Source organism: Opisthocomus hoazin, chromosome Z (assembly GCF_030867145.1).
Source record: "Opisthocomus hoazin isolate bOpiHoa1 chromosome Z, bOpiHoa1.hap1, whole genome shotgun sequence".
In the NCBI taxonomy this organism is placed as follows: domain Eukaryota; kingdom Metazoa; phylum Chordata; class Aves; order Opisthocomiformes; family Opisthocomidae; genus Opisthocomus; species Opisthocomus hoazin.
In genome coordinates, this window is record NC_134454.1 from 5403357 (window position 1) to 5424616 (window position 21260).

At 48.2% G+C, this 21260-nt stretch overlaps 1 protein-coding gene across 4 annotated transcripts; it reads right to left on the reverse strand.

Moving 5' to 3' along the window:
* Positions 1-2441: 2441 nt before the first annotated feature.
* On the reverse strand, positions 2442-21146 carry ZBTB5 (zinc finger and BTB domain containing 5). 4 transcript variants are annotated; one of them, XM_075410959.1, is made up of 3 exons: positions 21011-21146; positions 11427-11555; positions 2442-7387 (listed from the first exon to the last, which is right to left on the reverse strand). In XM_075410959.1, the coding sequence occupies exon 3, from the start codon at positions 7381-7383 to the stop codon at positions 5359-5361; it is 2025 nt and encodes a 674-aa protein (XP_075267074.1). In that variant the 5' UTR covers positions 7384-7387; positions 11427-11555; positions 21011-21146; the 3' UTR covers positions 2442-5358. The 4 variants fall into 4 exon arrangements, 3 of the variants coding, with proteins under 3 accessions (XP_075267074.1, XP_075267075.1, XP_075267076.1); XM_075410960.1 differs by lacking the exon at positions 21011-21146 and adding an exon at positions 20561-20758; XR_012761887.1 differs by lacking the exon at positions 2442-7387 and adding an exon at positions 10482-10983.
* Between the last annotated feature and the right edge of the window lie 114 nt (positions 21147-21260).

The following is a 21260-nucleotide window of genomic DNA, read 5'->3' on the forward strand; positions in this document are numbered from 1 at the left end:
TTGCCGGGTCTCTGCCCAAGAGCAAACACTTCTTAACAGGACTTCTTGCTCAGCAAGCTCTGGACATACTCCATACCAACAACCAGTCAAGACTTGGCACCACCAGCAGCTAGACAGCTAGCCAGTGTGGTGAGCTGCAGAAGCTCCCAGGGCACAGCAGCTGTGCTGGGCCTCCAGATCACTGCGTCGTCTTCCCACAAGGAATTCAGAGAGCAGCAATGACAATGGATTATGGGTTTTACAGACGTCACGTAGATAGTAACGTTATTTCAGTAACAACCATAGTAATACTCTGTAAAAGAGTATATTCTACCAGGAACAAAATTGTTACTCAGGCTTTTACAATTAGTTTTTGCTAAAAACAAGTATTTCTGTACAAGCTGGCATAAAGAACAATAACCACTTTGCAGGTGCCTTTCCAGTGACCTGTTCTGGTGGCCATTTGGCTGATGGTGCTGTTGCAAACAAGGAGACTCGCACTCGCGCTGCGGTGGGGGAAAGCAGCATTTCACGCCAGCAGAGCAATTGCTTCACTCCCTGGTGCTTGCAGCCGATGGAGAGCCCGGAGCACAGCGGGAAGAGGTGCAGGAACCCTGTCCCTCTGGACAGGCAGCTGCGGAGCCGAGTGTCACGTCTACTCTCCTCAGCGGCTGGCAAGGGCCAGCCCTCACTACGTAACACATCAGCAGTAAATGTGGTGAAACTGCCGCAGAGGTGAGATTTGCCGCAGCACTTCAGCGCTCAGAGTACCTACTGATGATTTAAACAACCATTGCCAGGGACAGACCCGTCCCTTGGACTTTCTGAACAGAGATACGCTTGCTGTGGTTTGGTAGCGCTTCACAAGGCTGAATGGTGAGCAAGAGATGCTTGTGGACTGACCTAGTGAGACGACAGTACCCTGGTGAAGACACCGACACGAGCGGCCTGCAGCGGCAAGGACAACTGGCAGCGGACAGAGCACACAGACCAGCCTCTGTGCAAGTTTTCCAGAGCAGGAAACTTTGCCACAGTCTTTCCAAGACTATTACCTCTGGCAGGAACAGCGAGCCTTCAAAAGTGATTCCACAGCATAAATGGACACAAAGCCTTAGTTAAGCACACGCTCCTGGGTACTCAGATGTAGTACTGATGTCTGGCTTGTACCAACTGACATCTTACAGTACTCCAGAGTAACTCCTTTTTATAGGAAGCTCCAGACTGAACTTCTTTTACTGCATTATTAAGAAATATTAAGGGAGCGCAATATAGCATTTACATTAGACTGCTGCTTTTAGGCCTTTTCAAAATCTGTTTAAGTACCCTGATGTCTATTCAAGACACAAATTACGCTATCATGTCACGCAGTTTAGTCTCATCAGCACTAATACATTTTATTAAGCAAGGCACCAAACTAACCTTTGTTAGTTGCCTTGCTCTGCAGACCTGGAAGGTCGTCCATGGGCACGCAGATGTCGTTAACAAAAATCATCATGCCATTAACCAGCCACTTACCCTTGGTCCCCCGCCAGCACCTGTGCAGTTGCAAAGTGAACTCATCAGGGACCTGATACAGCTGAAAAAAATATCAATGATTTCCATGCACAGGCAGGGATGCTCCTAAGATCCCAGGCCTTTGCAGCCTTCGTCTGCAGAGGGAGATGCAGGCAATGCACCCCCTCCCATCAGGGCTGCAGCAGGAGCAAGGATCCCTGCAGGCAGGTCAGCCGGCCACAGGGCACCGCAGAGGATCAGCACGAAACACCTTCAGCCTCAGCTCCGGAGCAGAGCTGGCCGGCAGGCAGCCCACCGCACTGAGGCACCGAGCCACCGGGGCCTGGCCACAGCCCCCGCGGTGAAGCCCAGCCACACTCCGCTCGCTCAGACCAGCTCTCGCAGCCCTGCAGGACTTCACACTGGCTCAAATATGGACCCTCTTCTTCTTGACAAGAGATTACGTGTCCCCGCAAAGCTAGCGAGGCCTCGGCAGGAGGCCGGCCACAGAATGAATCACAGAATGGTCGGGGTTGGAAGGGACCTCTGTGGGTCACCCAGCCCAGCCCCCTGCCCAAGCAGGGTCACCCAGAGCAGGCTGCACAGCACCGCGTCCAGGCGGGGCTGGAATATCTCCAGAGAAGGAGACTCCACAGCCTCCCTGGGCAGCCTGGGCCAGGGCTCCGTCACCCTCAGAGTGAAGAAGTTCTTCCTCATCTTCAGCTGGAGCTTCCTCTGCTTCAGTTTGTGCCCGTTGCCCCTTGTCCTGGCAGCACGATGTGCTTGGCCTCATTTGACAAAAATGCCTCTGGGTGTGCCCACATTTCAATAGCATTATTTTGCACCGCCAAGTGATCTGGCAACATGAAGAGCCCAACCAGCTGACACGCTAACATACAAACATTACTTGTTTTGTCAATACATAACATGCTGTTGGCAAAGACACTGGGACAACATAAACAAGTAAATCAAGCCAGACACAGCTGCACAAAAATGCAGGGTTTATTTTCAGATGTTTCATAATACTAACATATTGACATCTTCACATGAGGTCTCACTGTAGTTAAATTTTGAACAAAAGTTGGGGTGATAAGCTCTTTGACAATGTTACCAGGCTTTGAGACGAATGGTTTCGTTTCACAGCAGGGGACAGCTATGTGGAGATACCATTCTGAGATATTGCTTCATACTGGAAGACTAGGAAAGCCGCACACCAGCCACAGGCTTTGCAGCGTGCTCCTCCAGATGCACTAGATATCAATGAACAATGAAATCTAAAGTTTCTACTTCCAAAAATTATCCAGGGTGAATTTTTTCTTAATGAAAGAAGACAGAAGTCCTGCACAAGGCCTGATATTTCACAATGACATCGAATTTTTATAAAAACAAATCAAAAGTACAGTTAGATATGTTTATCTGCTCACATTAGTTCTTAATTAATGTAATCTCCGTACTGACATAGAAGCTTTATTCCTATGCATCGTAAGAATTCAACAAATTCAGATGTGCTATAGGAGAAAGACAGAAAATGTAAAAAAAACCCTATTTTTAAAACAAAACACTAGAAATGCAAGGAAGATGAAACAATCAGAACTTTACTAATAAGGCAACACAAGAAAATACTGAAGCACAAAATACTGCATTTTACTGATGTTTCAGTGAGATTATTTAGTATAGCTCAATGCTGTTAGTCCCCGATATCAAAATTAGTATCAAACAAAATGTGGCCTATACTAATACTTTAAAAAAATGCAGCACATTTCCTTAATGCTTATAAAATCAAGAGTGAGAAATATGACCATTATATAAATCCCGTAACAAAATCTTACCACTTTAAAGGAATTAATCCAACCATTCACTGTGTTTCCCCGTTCCTGTTTACCTTGGACATCCAAGGTGCCAATGACACTTTGACAGACATTTGGTGTTTTTTTTCAATGTGGAGCAGTGTAATCAGAGTTGAAGACACATTTCTTCATTAGTGGACTACTGTTTCACATAATGCCAAGTACAGGAAGATTTCCATGTTTCCTTTGGTCTGACAATGACTGTTTGGTTTCTGTGCTTCAACAGTTTTGATAGTTCATTCTGCTGAATGACCTACAGCACTGTGGATTAGGATTTTATTTTCAGTTTATCCAAATATAAATCCAAGATGCTTAAGAAGGACGACTATTAGGTAGCACAATCCCCATCAAACTGCTGAACATCACCACACAGGATACATTTGCTATACAGAATAAAATAAAGAAGGGAAGGTTTGCAATTTTTTTTTCTATTAACGGAACCCTGTTGCTCTCTGATTTAAGATACCAGGAAATGCAACTCCTCTGTCTCTCCTGAGCAGAACAGACACGCTGTAGCCCTGACCCAGCTCCCATATGGCAGAGAAACATTTATCAGCAGAAGTGCTCCAAAATTTTATTCAGAAACCTAATATGCTGAACGCCAGTAGTTAGTTCATGTGCAGCTTTAACACAGAAAAAAGACTGCAGACAGTATTAGTTACAATGGTACCTAAGAAGAGGAAATTAAAACAAAATTTACATGATTCATTTGGAGAATAATGAAGATTGAATTTCTGCTACCCAAAGTGTACAGTGCTATTTTTAAAATTAAATTTATGCTTTTTTTTATTTATGTGGAAAGTACATTTATGACACTACTTTAAGTGGAACGACTGGATTTGACAACTACATTTTACAGAGAGACATAAATAAATATTGCAAATGTGGATCATTCCTGACTGCTTTGGTCTGAGGAACAATCCATAGCTGTGAAGGAAAGTGAGTAAGTATATAGAGGAGGAAATTAAAGCCTGAAGATAAGAGTGTCAGAAAACGACAATATGCTTACGCAATAATGGGGATCAGATTGACTATCAGCATCTGGAAACCGCAAGAGACTATCTTACACAGTAAAAAAAGCCATCACAAATTATCTCTTTCCTTCAAAGTAACAAAGCAGACAAAAACCCTTTTCAGACTTCTGTGTATATAGAATTTTAACATAGGAGATACAAATTGGTTAAAATACTGCTAAGAATAGCACGAACAAGAAACAGTACTTCACTTATCACTTAATACAAGTTTCTACAGAAAAAAAATCAGTCAAACATCCAGATCTTGCTGTATTCAAAGTATAAATACATCCGGCAGTCCAAAAGTTACTTGTCTCGGATTTAATTTAAGCACCTTCATTACACAGTGTCCTTTACCACAAAACAGCCAAACATACATTCATAACCCTAGAACTACTTTTATAATTAGCGTATTTTAAAGCATTATGTCAGACAGGTGCATCCAAAGTTGTTTTTCTCTTTTAAAGATATGCAGTCTGTGTCAGTTACAGTAAACAGCTCTCGCATTACTGTCCATACATAATGCAGCAACTTGTTTTACAGGTCATTTATTTAAACGCTTTCACTTTTACAAAATACTTTAGCGGAAAAAAAACCAAGAGGAAATTTGCACTTCAGTTTCTCATTCTCGAAACTGCTACTTCATGAGATAATCACGCTCTCTCCCCTCTGCCCTGCAAAGGAACTGCTTAGCTTTAGGGATTGTATCCCCGTCGGCCAAAGGCCTGCACATACATCATCATAACGCTCCACACACCTACCGTGTGGATCTGAGCATCTCCAAGTTCTTCGCTTGCAGCTGCTTAAGCCTCACAACACCCCTGTGAGGTAGGTACAGTAATATCCCCAATTGACAGAACCAAAACTTTTGTGTGTGTGGCACAATCACACGTAAGTGTTCTCTGACCAACAAGAACAGCCTCTGAGCCTGCAGCCTTGAAGAAAACAGCGTTCAGGTTCCAGCGGTGCTTCAGGGAGCCAGACATCCGCACCGGCGTTCTGCCTCAGGCCCAGGGTGGAGAAGGTTAAAGCAAAGTGCTGGGCAGGTTGCTGCTCTGCCACCTCAGGCAGGTGGTCTTGGAGTGCTTGTAGAGGTGGCTGGACTGGCTGAACCGCTTGCCGCACTTCAGGCAGGCGTAAGGCTTCTCTCCCGTGTGCACGCGGATGTGCTTCTTGCAGTCTGTCAAGGTCAAAAACGTCTTGCAGCAGATCTTGCACGCATACTTGCGTGCACCTTCCACAACCAAGACGTTGTGCTCGGATAAGGCCTTCTTGCATTTCGAAAGGACATCTGCAGATGCCCTCGTCAGCTGTGGCGGACCAGGCTGCGATGGATGCCCGTTTTCAAAAGAAGTGGTCCCATTCATGATCAGCTGGGAACTGGACGAGTTATCCTGCAGCTGGGAGCTCCTGACAGAGGTCACAACAGGCATTTTGGGGGCTATGCGGCGGTAGCCAGGAAAGCTGCTAGCTCCACCTCTTACCGAGCCCATCATCGCCCTCGACAGGGAGTGCAAGCCCAAGCCTGACCGTGGAAAATCCATGCCAAACTGTTCCGCCGCCCGGTACCCGGAAGTCTGTACACAGGGGAGACCCATCACATCCTGCATTGGTCTGACAAAATGAGAGTCTGCAGGCTCGCTAAACGGATTCTCGACGTGAGACACGGTGGCAGACGAGTGGCCACCAGCAGGCCCCGACTCTGGACTCATCAGGTAAGAGGCATCACTGTCCATTCTGCAGTCACTGGTGGTATTTGGAATGTTGTCATCGCTGTTTTGACTAGCACCAAAGCCACCACCTCTGCTTTTATTTAAAAAATTTGAGATACTGAAAGTGGACTTGTGTTCCAGGTTATTTGACACCTCCATAATATGGATGTCTCCCACTCTATCAGTACTGGACTGAGGGTCAGAAAAGCTACGATCGCTGCTCTCGGGACTCAGTTCTATCTTCTCTGCGCTCACTACTCCTCCTTCCACTTCAACAGACTCGCTGCCCTCCGCTTGCGAAGTGACATCGCTCACCTCATCTTGCGGCTCCGGGGAGCTCAGGGGCTCAGACTTCACCACCACCCTCATGTGCTCTTTTTCGTTCGGACTGACCTCTGGATTCTCACATGGGAAGTTGTTCTTCTCAGAAGCAGCCTCCTGGTCAAAGCTGGTTTCAACCTGCGTTGCCTGGGACGCCATGGACAGCTGTGAAATGTTTCCTCCGCTGTTGTCAGACTGGCTGGGCACTTGAGCATCTTCCTGAGCACCAAAAGACTGATCAAACATAATAGTATTATCCTCCTGGTTATCACCAACAGCATCAGCCTTAGAGTTGTCCACAATCTTCAGTGAATCTGGTGAGAAGAAATCTTCCCGTGAATGAACCACTGACTGCCCGCTCTCTGCAGCCACATCGGAAACAGACTCATCCATGGCAGGCCTGATGCGCTGCCTGGCCCGATCCTCAGAAGACTGTTTACGTTTGTGGAGACGACGGATAGGAAAAGTAGTGCGCTGCTCAATGTTACTTCTCATTGAGGAGCTCATAGTATTTGATTGTTCCTCTGAACTCTGAGTGGAATTCAAGGCAGAGCTCACGATGCTCAGTCCAAGCTGCTGGAGCATGAAAGACCTCTGCATGCGCGCATTTTGCTCTTGAATTCTGTCACTTGGTGGAGACATCGGCAGCGTCCTGGTAGTAAGGTAGTGTTTGCATGCTTTAACAACAGAGTTCAAATGTAAGTGAGAAGCAGCCAGCAAGACATCCATAACATTGCTCTCCCCAAGCATTAGTGTGGAAGTATACATCATGTCTATCAGAGCAGCAAAAGCTTCTGCTGTCACCACTTCGCTGTCCAGCTGAATCATATTCATAGTCTGATCTCCTTCTGCTACAGTAAACAGAGCTCGGAAATGTGTGCTACATGCTGCCAGAACAGAGCGGTGGGCTTTGAAATGCCTGTTTCCCACCACAATGACACAGTCACAAAGCTGCCCATGAAGCCTCTGGTAGTTGAGCTGCTGAAAGATTTGCTCAAAGTGTCCTGGAAAATCCATGATCCTATAAAACAAAACAGAAGAAGCTATAACGTTAAAAATGGCTGATGTCCTGTTCAGACCACAGCAAAACCGGGTTTAAAAATGAAAGATGACAGCTGAAAATAGATGAACAATAACTGATCTTAATTTACCACTGCCACATTGGTACTGTATCAAAGCTGGCAATCTTGCAGAGGAGGACAAGGAAGAAAATACAGGTTCCACCATGGAGCTGACCTAGTGTAACAGCCGCCTCGGCATCAGACATGTCACAGGCAGCTCTGTCATTTCACCTCCATTACCCCCTGTCCAAACTAACACACACTCTTTGATAAAACATTTAATCCTGCCTTTTAAAAAAATCTAATTGTGAATAATCTACTGCAACCTTCGATAAATTCCTCACATTATTAGATAACCTCCCACTGAAAAGTCTGAACTTTAATTCTCATCTCATTTAATCCAGCTTCACCTTCTGCAAATGACTTTCTGCAGTTTCTCAGCTACTGTGCAGAACTGTCATTGAAGTATCCGCTTTCAACACAGAAACACAGAAAAGAGAGTTAATGGAAAAGAAGAGAGACACTTCTGCGCTGGAACAAGTGGTCAGCTCTTATCTCGAACTGCCACCTTTAGCTATCAGAAGTTCAATACAATTTTCTTCTTCACTATAGTTTATCACCTGGGATGCACTGAAAGTCCTCTTTTGCCTACAAAATAAATAAACAACATGGCAGCAAGATGGAAAAGTTTGTGAGCATTAAGAGCTGTCTCTGTACTCGCTACTCCTTATGAACTTTCTTGGTCCATAAGAAAGTTCTGGGAAGCTTTTGACAAAACAATGCACTACTCAACAAAACAACTACACAAACTCGGGATTCTTTTTTTTCCGTAAATTTGCATTAGCAGAACATAAGTCAAATCTTAGTAGACTCACCTTAAGACTAAATATGTGACTTTTGGTGATATCTCTACTTTTTCTCATGACAAATCAACAACGTGTAAGATTTGGGGAACAGAAAGGTTGCATGTATAGGGCACACACACACATTTTTGTGTTCACGTTTATTTTTCAATAGCAATACCACAGTATCACGTGAAACAAGAAGACTGTAAAGCAGCTAAGACAAAAGGTCACACAGAAAGAATTATAGTTTTGAATAAGGTGTGCTCAGGCCAGGGACAGTGGCTGCCAAGAAGACGCATTCATTCACAGGAAAAGAGGTTCAGCTGTTTGATGCAGACTGTTAATTACTTCACAGTTCTGTTCACCTGCACGGACACAGACTATTTACTTCGAAGGATCAGCAGAAAAAGCAAAACGTCAGACATGCAAGAGCAGCTCCCGAGGCTGCAGGCACGGAGCAAGAGCAGCACACGGCCACCAAGGCTGCCTCAGCCTGCAGCAGCTCAGGGCTCTGCGCTCACCTTGGCTGCGAGGCAGCCAGCAGTGAGGGAGGCAGCGCACCTTCAACACACATACTGCTGTGAGACCATGCTGGTAAAGGTCAAAAAGCCGAGCAATACACAGCAGATCACTGATGCACATACACACTTAGGCGTATGTATGCAGGCAGCTGTAGAATTAGAAAGACCCATGGGCTTTCGGCACTAACTCAGCTCAAAGGAGGAAATATACCTGCAATGTTCCCCAGCCTTGGATTGTCATCATTAACATGTCAAGGGAAAGTGGAAGTGTTCTTGATCCTCTTTTACAAAGAATACACTTCTGAACTAGTTCAGGAGTTCTGCAAGCAGCAGGAGATTAGGTTTCTCATTAGGAAGGGACGTTGACATATGCTCTGTCTGCCCTCGCTCTCTGCGCCATAACCCTGCTTGCTCCCCTCCGCACCCCAACAGCACTAATCCCCCCAGACCCCAGAGGAAGCTCAGGCTGGGGCTGGGCAAGGTTTGCCAGCCACACCATCCGCTGGCAGGGCAGGACAAGCACAAGATGAACACGTGCTGGGCTCTACACCCAGCCAGGGTGCAAAGCCAGGCCCTCTCTTCTGTAAGGCCCGCAGCTATAGACTGTGTTAAAATAGTAGTCTCCCCAGTCCAAACCTGCCAGGGTCTCCACCATCTATAGAAGTGATGGACAAAGCAGTTGTGCTCTGTAACACTTCTTGTCATTACGGAACAAAGTGCTGTGTTGTCAGGGGCAGCAGACTACAGACAGAAATCAGGTAGGAAGGCCTTATATGCAGATATTCCCTGTTTTCAGTCTGTCTTGAGGCAACTACGGACGCCACTGTGTGATGAATAGCTGCCATCTTCTGATTCCCAAGCTTATGAAATCCCGTACAGGCAACTCGGACAAACAAAAGGACCTGCTCCAGTTTGCAGCTTTTGCTGCACTTCGACTATCATCAGGTCAGATAAAACTAAGGGAATTGGTAGCACAGTAGGCAAAGAGATCTGAATTCACACCAGAAGAGGTGCCAAAGTAACATAAAATCACAAGGACTAGAACCACTAGGTCACAAAAACTCTCATGAAACAGTCCCTGCCTCAGCTGCCAGGCTGGAGCTACTGCCAGAGCAGCAGCTGCTGCCAGCTGAGAGGCGGCCGGCATCCACCCACCCCTCCTTCTCTAAGGCACACCACATGCGCTTGCCAGGTCTTTGCTGGAGAAAGATGGCAACACCTAGTCCCCTTGCCCCTCTCCAAAGGGTACAGGGTTGCCAAGAACCACAGTTTTACCTAAACACTAAAAAGCCAAACCTTCTATTGGCAAAAATCTGTTGCCTCCAACTGTAATCGGTTCCTGTGCATTTTAAAAAGAAGAAAGAAATTACACTTTATGCCTGCCAGCAATCGTGAGGGTCCAGGCTTACTGGCAGCATCAACAATCCCGTAATTTGGCAGCACTAAGGCTATGATGCCTGAATATGTGAAATAAACACTGTAATAAGATTTAAGTCAGTACTGGGTTGCAGTTTCCCTTTCCTCTATAAACAAAGTTATGTAATAAAACAAAAGAATTTGAGTTTGCCACTTCAATAAGAAATAAGACTACAGATACTAGCTGATTTTATTTATTTTTCACCACCAATATGTATTTGACAGTAAAAATAAGGCAACACTTTCAAACAAAAAAATGCGAAACAAAAAACTTTGGAATTGCACAGCTTTTATTTCTACACATTTTCTCTGAGAGAAGCGTAACACAAAGCAAAGTGAGGAAACGCTTCCTGGCGGTTGTAGAAGCAGAGAGGAACAAAAGAGCAGACCCTGAAACTCACTGGCCTCAGGCAGCTGCACAAAAGCAGGACGGGGAGCCTGTGACAAGAGCCCCAAGTCCAGTCGGGAAGCGTCTGGAAGGTGGCCAAGGCCAGGGCTGCTGCGCTGGCGGTGCTGCCACGCTGCTGCCTGCCTTTGCTGCTCGTGCGCACCTGGTCAAACTCCTGCCCTCCTCTGCTCCACGAAGCACCGTGCAGGGATGACTGCTGCCGTAAGAAAAGCTCCCCTCCAGCCCGGCACCCCTGGAAAGCTGAGAGGGCACTGCCAAACAATTCTTCAGTTATCTTCTCACCTCTGAGATGGGCCAGGTGTTATGCTAGGGATAACGCTCCGTCCTTGGCTTCAGGGGACTAAAACACAGGATCTAGGGGGAATCTGGAGAGAAGAGGAGCAGACAGGGGTGGGGGCCAGAGCTGCCACACCAACAAGAAACTCTCGCTCCATTTAGAGTACCATCACTACAGCATCAGTGCACTCTTTGGGGGCTGGATGTTGGTCAAGTTTGTTTCCACTTCACTTCCCAGCCGAGGGTGACAGCTCCAAGGAACCGTTTCACAGCTGTACAGCTACATGCAGGTCTGATCTGCACAGTGTACAGCGTTACAGCCCACCGGCAAGACATCCTGGAAAATGCCAGGCACCCACCACACCAGGAGAGGCAAGGACCAGACCTGGAGGACACTGTGGTATTAACTACAGTGCCTCCCCAAAACACAGCAGTGCTGAACCACTGGCACCACCGCCTGCAAAGGCAGCTAAGACAGCAGTGCTTTGCTGTGCCCCATCTGCAACCAAGAACAAAACCGTTCCACTCATACCTTCGCCGCAGAAAGCACAGGGCTCGGCAGAGACTGCTCCAGCTTCAAGGGTCGTCAGAAGCAGGCTGTTCACAAGCACCTGAGCAGTTCCCAGTCTGCGCCTTGCTTTAGGTCATTTTAGGCAACACACTGCAGAAGATACAAAATACTTGAGAGCTCATGCATTGCTCATATCAAGCCAACCCGAGCAGGCGGTGTGCTTCAGAAGGCTACATAATAATACATTCGAGTCAATGCCCAGAGAAAACTGGAGGTGGAAAATGCCAAACAACACGCCAAGCCACTCTCCATATACCTGAAGAGTCATGGCAGTCAGGTGAATTGCCCAGTGACTGGACAAAGAGAAACACTGCGCTAATTTTTAAAAAGGGAAGAAAGGAGGACCCTAGGAAATACTGAACTGTCAGCCTCACCTCTGTGCCTGGGAAGATCATGGAACAGATCCTCCCAGAAGCTCTGCTAAGGCCCATGGAGGACAGGGAGGTGATTCGAGACAGCCAGCATGGCTTCACCAAGGGCAAGTCCTGCCTGACCAGCCTAGTGGCTTTCTATGATGGAGTGACTGCATCAGTGGACAAGGGAAGAGCTGTGGATGTGATCTGTCTGGACTGCTGTAAAGCCTTCGACATGGTCCCTCACAGCATTCTTCTCTCTAAATTGGAGAGATAGGGATTTGATGGGTGGACCGTTCAGTGGATGAGGAATTAGTTGCACGGACGCAGAGGCTGGTGGTAAACGACTCCATGTCCAAATGGAGACTGGTGACAAGTGGTATCCCTCATAGGTTTTTACTGGACCAATGCTGTTTGCCATTTTCATCAATGACATAGACAGTGTGATCGAGTGCAGATGACACCAAGCTGAGTGGTGCAGCTGACACACCAGAACAATGGGACGCCAGCAAGAGGGACCTGGACAAGCTTGAGAAGTGGGCCTGTGTGAACCTCACAAGGTTCAGCTGGGCCAAGTGCAACACGCTGCATCTGGGTCAGGGCAACCCCCGGTATCAATACAGGCTGGGGGATGAAGGGATGGAGAGCAGCCCTGCCAAGGAGGACTTGGGGAAGAAATTTTTTACAGTGAGGATGGTGTAACACTGGAACAGATCGCCCAGCCAGGTAGTGGAGGCCCCATACCTAGAAACATTCGAGGCCAGGTTGGACAGGGCTCTGCGCAACCTGCTCTAGTTGCAGATGTCCCTGCTTACTGCAGGGGGGGTGGGCTAGATGGCCTCTAAAGGTCCCTTCCAACCCAAAGCATTCTGTGATTCTGTGAGGACAGGATTTCACATCAGTAAAAAGATTGAGATGGACTCCAGAAAGGAAGATTGATTACAGGGATGGTCCAAGGTATTTCTACCCGGGCAGCAATACATATTTGAACCAGAGAAAACAGGCAGGAGTCGTTGATTTGACCAATGATTTGGGATTTCAGAATTCAGAGAGAGTCCTTGCTTACAGTCACCAAAACTGCTTGCATCCTTCGTGCACCCAAAACAAGACAAACCCCTTTTTTGCTTTGAATAACATTTCTCTGGCTTGGTACTTAACTCTTACTACACCATAAAGGCTGAAGTCCTCACACCACAATCAACACAGACCCCTCCACTGAAAGCTGAAATCTTGTACAAGATCAACTGAAAATTATAAAACTAGATTTGAATTATATATACTGCATTCTATCCATACAGCACATTTGGTTAGCTATCAGCTACTTCAGGTTCCTAAGCACATGCAATACACCTAAGTCAATATCAAAACATGTATGAGTGGCATATTTCTGGATACGCACGCTCGGTCTGCTTCAGCGACACCTCGCCATGAAGTCTCCCCGAGCCCCCCGTGGGAGGCACATCCCCATCATTCCCCCATAAACGACCCAAGATCTCCAGGACGCGACGGGTGGCATCCCACCACGCGGCACGTGAATGCCTGTTTGGAGGAAGGACAGAGATGCTCCCAGCTGAGTAGTGGGTGGCTTCAGCAGCCAGTCTCCGCAGCCTTTGCGAGGCTCACAGCCAGCTCCCGTCCACATCCTGGGGACCCAGTGCATGTTAGATTAAATCTTCCGCTGAACCAGATCCAATCAGTGGGACTCAGGGGAGGCATCAGTGGTACAAACAGCAGGCATGGAGTCCACTGGCCTTCTGCAGGGCAGCAGGAAAGCAACCAGTTTAGTTCTATAACCAAACAAACAACCACAAGTGAAAAGAAACACTACCAAGTTGTTTAGCTAAAAGTAGTTTTGCTACAAATACAAACAGTCAGAGCCAGAAAAATTTTAAGGGTAAGCAATCAAAAAACACCTATGAAATCCCGACTAGAGAACAACCATTCTGCCTATCCAGGAGCAGCAGAGTCAGAACCAAAGAAACACTCCTTCACATAACGCAGTAAAGCTACAGAACTCCTTGCCACATTACACACATTCATTGAAGAAAAATCAGTTGAAAGCTATTAAATATTCAAACGCCAGCTCCACCTGGAGAAGGCACTACACCACAAGTCACTGCAGACATAGTTTTATATACACTTACTTCTCTGGCTTTCAACTTCACAGCTTGCTTTGGTATTTCCAGAAGAGTTTCAGGAAAGAACTATAGATATTTTTAACGTAAGATTGATTGAAGCATTTTCTCCCTAGCATTTTCATTATATGCTTAAAATGATAATTAACCTTTAAATAAAAAGTGTGCTTAGTAGATATTTAAATACGTAACTTGCCTTTTCACTGCTAGATGAAAACATACCACAGCAGATCCAACAGCCCAAGAGAGGTGAGGCTGCTGCTGCTACACGTCCCCAGGTCCCAGCAGAGGAGGAGAAGGCACAGAGCACATGCATACACTACAAGAGACGGTCAGCACTCATGCAGCCACGTGCAGCCCTAAAGACCTGGTCCTGCTCCCCTCTCTGGCTGGGCAGGACAGCAGGACAGCCGTCCATACGTGAGAACACACACACAGGCGTTCGAGGTGGACCCCTTCAGCTGCTGTCCCTCCCTGTAGCTGTCCTCGGGGTCCCAGTCCCCCCATCCTCAGTCAGCAGGCGTGTCGGTCCCCAAGGCCACCGCCTGGCTCTACTGCCGGTACAGCCCGTCACAGGCACACAGAGCCAACCGGGACCCCCTGGTCCCACAGCTGACCCCCCATGCTCTTGCCCCTGCAGACACAGCTACTCTTACACCCAGAGCCACCTTGAGGGACCCACGGACCCCCTTGCCCCCAGGGCACTTCACCGGCTCATCCAGGCTGATCTTGGCCAGACACTCGCAGCCCTGCACCGCTCCACGCAACACGCCACAGAGACAGGTACCCCCCGCCTGTGGCTGTACTCACACCAGCCAGGACAGAGCCAGGCACGAACTCAGCAAAGAGCAGGACAGACAGCGCTGATCGGGCGTCCGGTATGGCCAGGCAAGCACAGTGACCAGCCAGCTGCGTACACGTGACCGGTTCCTTTCACCCCCTCAACCCTCTGTATTTCCACACTTGTTCCTCCCCAAATCCCCTGAACTCCTCCTCTACCCCACTCTCGGTTCCTCCCCTAAACATCCCATAGTAAGTCCTGTGGGATCCCAACTTGTCTTCCCTGCAGCCCACGCAACCCAGCACTGGGCAGCAACCCCCTCAGTCCCACAGAGCTGCTCTGTGACCCACTGTGGCAGATCACGACAGGACAAGGGGCAGAGGTTCTGATGGGACTGCCCTGAAAGGGGCCTGGACAGGGTGCTTCTTCCTTGAGGTCCCTGATTTGGGTTGTGCCCCTGTGCTCCCCAGGGCCTGCAGAGCTGGGCCTGTGACAGGTCCGCTCCAGGATGGGCTTGGGAGCACCCCTGCAGGGCCCTGCCTGGGCTCCCCCTCCTGCCATGGCCTCTCCAAGCTCCCTTGGGCTGTGCAGAGGAGCTTGACCATGTAACCTGATGTTCACGGTGGCACACAATAAAATATTCCTCATGTATGTCGATGAAGATAAGGCTTAAATTTCTTAAACTAAGCCTTCCATATTAAGAAAGCATCAGGATTAAAGATACCTAATGGGGAAGATGATGTGCAAGTCTTTTCAAATTCTAGGAAAAAAGACCTACAATTTACAATTACACAGCCTGTTTATTAATTTCCCATCAGCTATTAACCTCAGTTTCTCTGTCAACTCCAACCAAATTTAACAAAGAGGAGATTAAATACTGAATTCCCACATTATTTGTGGAAGTTGTTGGCTAGTACAGAATAAGCTAAATTTATAAAGGCTACTTCTCACAGAGTCATAATTCCCTCATTCTCTTAAAAACACCTAAAACCAGCCAGCCAGCCAGTTTGCACACACAGCTACAAACGAGGCACTCACGCAGCCATCTGCCCAGCCAGGCAGGTAGGAAACACAAGGGACAGGTGGTGACACAATCACGTAGCAGGAGAAGGACACTACATCTTTTTCCATAGGAATTCTGGTTTTATTAGCACATATTTCTACTACCTGTAATAGTTTCTTCATATGATTTCTTCCTATTTCTTGAATGATTAGCACTGACAATACTATGTAGACGTACAGCCCCTTCTTCCATCAGATCTCTCTGCTCCAATACTTCAGCTGCAGCAAGATGGGACAAGGCAAGTATTTAAGTACACTTGCACTGAAACTACTGCAGAATCAAAAACTTTTCTCATTTTTTAAAAAGAAACTTTAAACCTAACTCACTGTAAACCAGTGTGGAAAAATAACAACTCTGAATAATGATCTATGTAAAATTTTATATACTAAAGGACACAGTCTAGATTGTAATGCAATCCTGAGCCGCTGTCAAGAAGTCAAACATACATGGTCAAACAAAAAGATCAAACGCAACTTCAGGTTCCCCCTAAAGAAGCTTTTAAAAAGCTTGCAAAGTAATTCATCTTGTGTTACTAAAACCAACAAGTAAAGCCACCTCAGCTATACCGTTCGGTAGAATGATATCAGAAGAAATCTAACATAGAAACACACTATTGAAAACTTTACACTAGGTTCTTGGTTTTCCTTATCATGTAATGAAGGACAATTTATTACTTTCACCTCAAACTCCATTCCCAACAATCTGTATTGAAATGCACTTGATATTCTAGGTACCCAGCTAGCAGGAATCTCCAGCATACAGACAAAACTTGAGAGCATGACAGCATAAGAACCCTCTTAACTTAAATTACATTTTACAAAACATTACAATACACTTGTACCATGCTTAACCATTGTGTTTGAAATAATGCACCTCACAAACAAAACTACCCCGAAGCCTGAAATACAAATATAAATCTAGACAGGAGTCAGTGACATGAGTGTTATTTTAGAAAACACTTTATGCTAGCAGTTATATGGTTTTTTTAACAAGTCAGAAGGACAGTGGGAGGGTGGAGGCAGGAAGAAATGGAAGTCTTCACTTTCTTTGATATCTTCAGCAAGTTTTGTCACTTCAAAATATGGAGGGTGTGCGTTCTCTGCTCTGAGAGTGTTCTCAAACTGAACACACAGTGGAATTTTAGGTAACAGTAGTTAAAATGGTTTCTGGATTTGCCGCATACAACTGAATTAGACTCCACTGTTACCCTGCTTTCATGTGTGCAACAATACGGTGAGTACCAGACATGAAAGGCATTTTTCGTGTGTGTCTGAGAAGAACCTGCAACTGGTGACTTTCATGATTGACAGCTGAGCTCACAGCATCTCATCTGAGGTGTTTCCTTAGCCAGGTTTTATACATAGTCCAACCCACGCTGTTTATCTCACTATTGTTAGGGAGGATGAGCTACAACTTGTCTAAAAATCAGAAAGGATAAACTGCACTGTAAACACTGCTGCTGGTTGTATCAGCCCTCCAAAGAGTAAGACATTAGCATATAGCTTCGTATTTTCTCATCATCTGAAAGGTATTGCAAATAGACAGTCCAACCCGTGGCAACATCAACTCATTAACAAACAGTAACAGCACAGCTTGCCAGCTGCAATGAGCACCTCAGAAAGAAGAAACAAAAAGCTTCATGAAAAAAAATTAATTTTTAAGAAAGATATCAGATATTTCTTAGACACCCTTAGTTATCTGAAGAAACGGACACCAGCTGTGACTTGGCCATCCTCCTGCTTCCCGACATTTCCACTCATGTCCTCCCAGCCCTGTGATGCATCCCTTGGTCTCCAGACCCTGCAGCACAGTGCCATACTTCAGAGGAAGACACACAGGAGGAGACTGAAACGTGACACTCCTGCATTTTGATGTGCCCATTTCAGCTTGTCACCAGGGGCTTTGTTCATTTGTTGTAATTCCACCATTTAACACACCTGTACTGCTGTATGTTCTGAACAGACTGAACACCGGTTCCTTGTACTTCCTGGCTAACCCTGTCCTTCATCTTTTGGGCTCCAAGGTCAGCACCGTAGCTTTCACAGGCGTCAGCCTCTCAACGTTGTTGACGTATGCTTTTCTGGTCAACTTACAAAAGCACAGCATTTTCTAGGTATCAATACGAAACAGAGACAGAAGATCATGGATTCTATTCTTGATCTTAGGAAGCTAAAAAAGCGTATCTAGATATGAGAAAACAGCAGTTCCCAAGAGCACAATGGGATTTTAGGCACTGCACAGTGAAACACCTGAAGAAAGCTGTTTGGGCAACAGCACTATTTGATTCATTTACAAAGGGAAAAGCAAAGAACGCTGCTATGCAGAACTGACGATAAAGCCATTGAACAGCACAGAAAGACAAACTGCCATCAATCAGGATTCATCTGAACTCACAGTTGCATTACCGGTTCAGAAAACCTCTCTTAAGGTTCATGATACTGTCATCGGCCTCTCACAAGAACACGATGCAAAGGAAAGTCCTCAGTTGCCAGGTTCTCCTGCCTGCCATCAACCCCAGGTCATGAACCAAACCACAAAACACCACGCAGAACTGAAGGTCTGAGGGCAGGGATCCCACAGGAAAGGGCAGCCACAGACAGCTCAGCGTCAGGACAATGTCTTCTTGCTCAGTACAGCAATCATTTCTAAATCTAGCTCTTCAACTTCACTATTTACCAGAGATCCAAGGATTTTAAACAACCCTATCCAACCACCTTCCTTGGCAATTCATTTGCCTGAGCTTTTAACCCCAATGAAGCTAGTGTTAACTGTGTAATGAATAAATCCACTTTTGCCAGGAAATGGTTTAGATCAAAGTAACACGTTAGTTTGCCACCACCACAATGGATTCATTAGAATTACACATCTTCAGCTTAAGCAAATAACTATACCCACGTAACTGATTCAACAGATTACTACTGTATTTCAGATGAGAACTGCTGAATAATCTGCTCCTGACCTTCCCAGACTCCTTTCAAAAACTCAGATTCTAACATTACTATTTTAGCCTCAGAAGGAAAAAAAAAATCTACACGGATGCACTGCACAGTCCTGTCTCTTTTGGCATTGTGGTGGGTTGATCAGACACCCAGCCAGTCGCTCCCTCACTCCCCCTCCTCAGCAAGATGGGGGAGAAAGTAAGATGAAAAGCTTGGGGGCTGAGATAAAGACAGGGAGGTCATTCACCAGTTACCATCCGAAACACTGAACTTGGTGAGGATTAATATAATTTATTGCCAATAAATAACAGGGTAGGATAGAAATACAAAACTAAAAATACTTTCCCCCCGCCCTTCTTCCTTCCTTCCAGACTCGATTTCACTTCCAACTCTCCTACCTCCCCCACCCCAAGCATCACAGGAGGACAGGCAGTCAGTTCATAATGCTTCACCTCTGCTGCTCCTTGCTCCTCACACTCCTCCCCTGCTCCAGCGTGGGGTCCCTCCCATGGGAGACAGTCCTTTTCAAACCCCTACAGCGTGAGTCCTTCCCACGGGCTGCAGTCCTTCAGGAACAGACTGCTCCAGCATGGGTCCCCCACAGGGTCACAAGTCCTGCCAGAAGACCTGCTCCAGCACGGGTTCTCCATGGGCTGCAGCTTCCTCCAGGGCACATCCACCTGCTCCACCACAGACCTCCATGGCTGCAGAGACTGCCTGCCTCACCACGGTCTGCTCCATGGCTGCACGGGAACCTCTGCAGTGCCACCTGAAGCACCTCCTCGCCCCCCTTCTTCACCGACCCTGGGGTCTGCAGAGTTATTTCTCTCACGTTTTGTCACTCTTCTCTCCCACTTGCTGTAGCACAGCATCTTCTACCCTTTCTTAAACACATTATCACAGAGACACTACCACCGTCACCAACTGGCTCACCCTTGGCCAGCAGCGGGTCCATCTTGGAGCCGGCTCGGTCCGACACAGGGCAGCTTTTAGTGTCTTCTCACAAAAGCCACCCCTGCAGCCCCAGTGCTACCAAAACCTTGTCGCGAAACCCAACACAAGCATGCACACACTGTCTTAATCACCATTTAGAAGTCACAGAATCACAGAATGGTCAGGGTTGGCAGGGCCCTCTGTGGGTCATCCAGCCCAACCCCCTGCCGAAGCAGGGTCACCCAGAGCAGGCTGCACAGGACCGTGTCCAGGGGGGGTTGAATATCTCCAGAGAAGGAGACTCCACAGCCCCTCTGGGCAGCCTGCACGATTTGAATGTATTATGCTGAATTAACTGAATTCCGAGTAATTTCTGCAAGGTGGAGGAAGAAATTAAGCAGCTTTTGTCAGTTCAAAGATGTTAACCGGGTCTACCTTTTCTTTGTAACATGTGGGTTTACAGCAGAGTACAACACGGTTACCACCTCGACCACTGCAGAGTTTGCCTTTGTTAGCACGATCGTGAGGAAAACTGACAGCCAGTGAGGTCAACGCCAGAGACAACACACACAGAGAGCAAATGGGAGCTACTGGGGGCTTACTGGTTGGGTCGTTTGGGGTGGCGGGGACACACTGGGGTTACTGGGGGGACACCAAGGGGTCATAGGAGCTACTGGGAGTCACTGGGAGTTACTGGGGAGCACTGGGGGTTACTGGAGAGCCACAGAGAGCAACTAGGAGCTACTGGTGGCTTACTGGTTGGGTCATTTGGGGTGGCGGGGACACACTGGGGTTACTGGGGGGACACCAGGGGGTCACTGGGAGCTACTGGGGAACAGTGGGGCTTACTGGGGGGACACAGAGAGCAACTGGGAGCTACTGGTGGCTTACTGGTTGGGTCTTTTGGGCATCGCTCCCCCGCGCCGCCAGCAGTCGGGAACACACCACGGATCTCCAGCCGCGCCTCGCCAGACGCCGGTGCCCGCGAAACAACAAGCCCCCCGAGCGCCCCGTCCCGCTCCCGACCGGCTCGGGGCCGAACGCCGCCCCGCCGCAGGGGCCCCGCCGCAGGCCCGGTGGCGGCGGAGGAAGCCGCGAAGGGAGCCGGACCCCGGGAGAGGCCAGGCCGCGGGGCCCGGCGGGGCGGGGCATGGCGGAGGCCGGGGCGGGGCCGCCCCGCAGCAGGCGCGCGCTCCGCTCCGCCCGGCCCGGCCGCCCCCGTCACGCGCCGCCGCCGCCGCCCCCTCCCCCGCGCGTCCCCGCGCGCAACCCCCCCCCCCCCCCCCTCCAGCCTTGTCCGGGGCCGGCGCCGCCCGCCGGGCCCGCCGCCGCCCCGCTCACCTGCGGTCCCCGCCCCCCGCTGCCTCTGCTCTCCGGGCGGCGGGAAGGGCCCCGGGCGCCGCCGTCCTCCTAGGCCCTGCGGCCTCGTCCCCCGCTCCCGCGGCTCCGCCCCCACGGGCCCTGCGCTGCGGCGGCCGCGCCGGCGGCCGGAAGTGACGCCATCGCGCAGCGGCCCCGCTCGACGCGCGTGGGCGGGGCGGTGGAGCCACGGGGCGGGCCCGGCCGGCCGCCAACCAATCAGCGGCCTCAT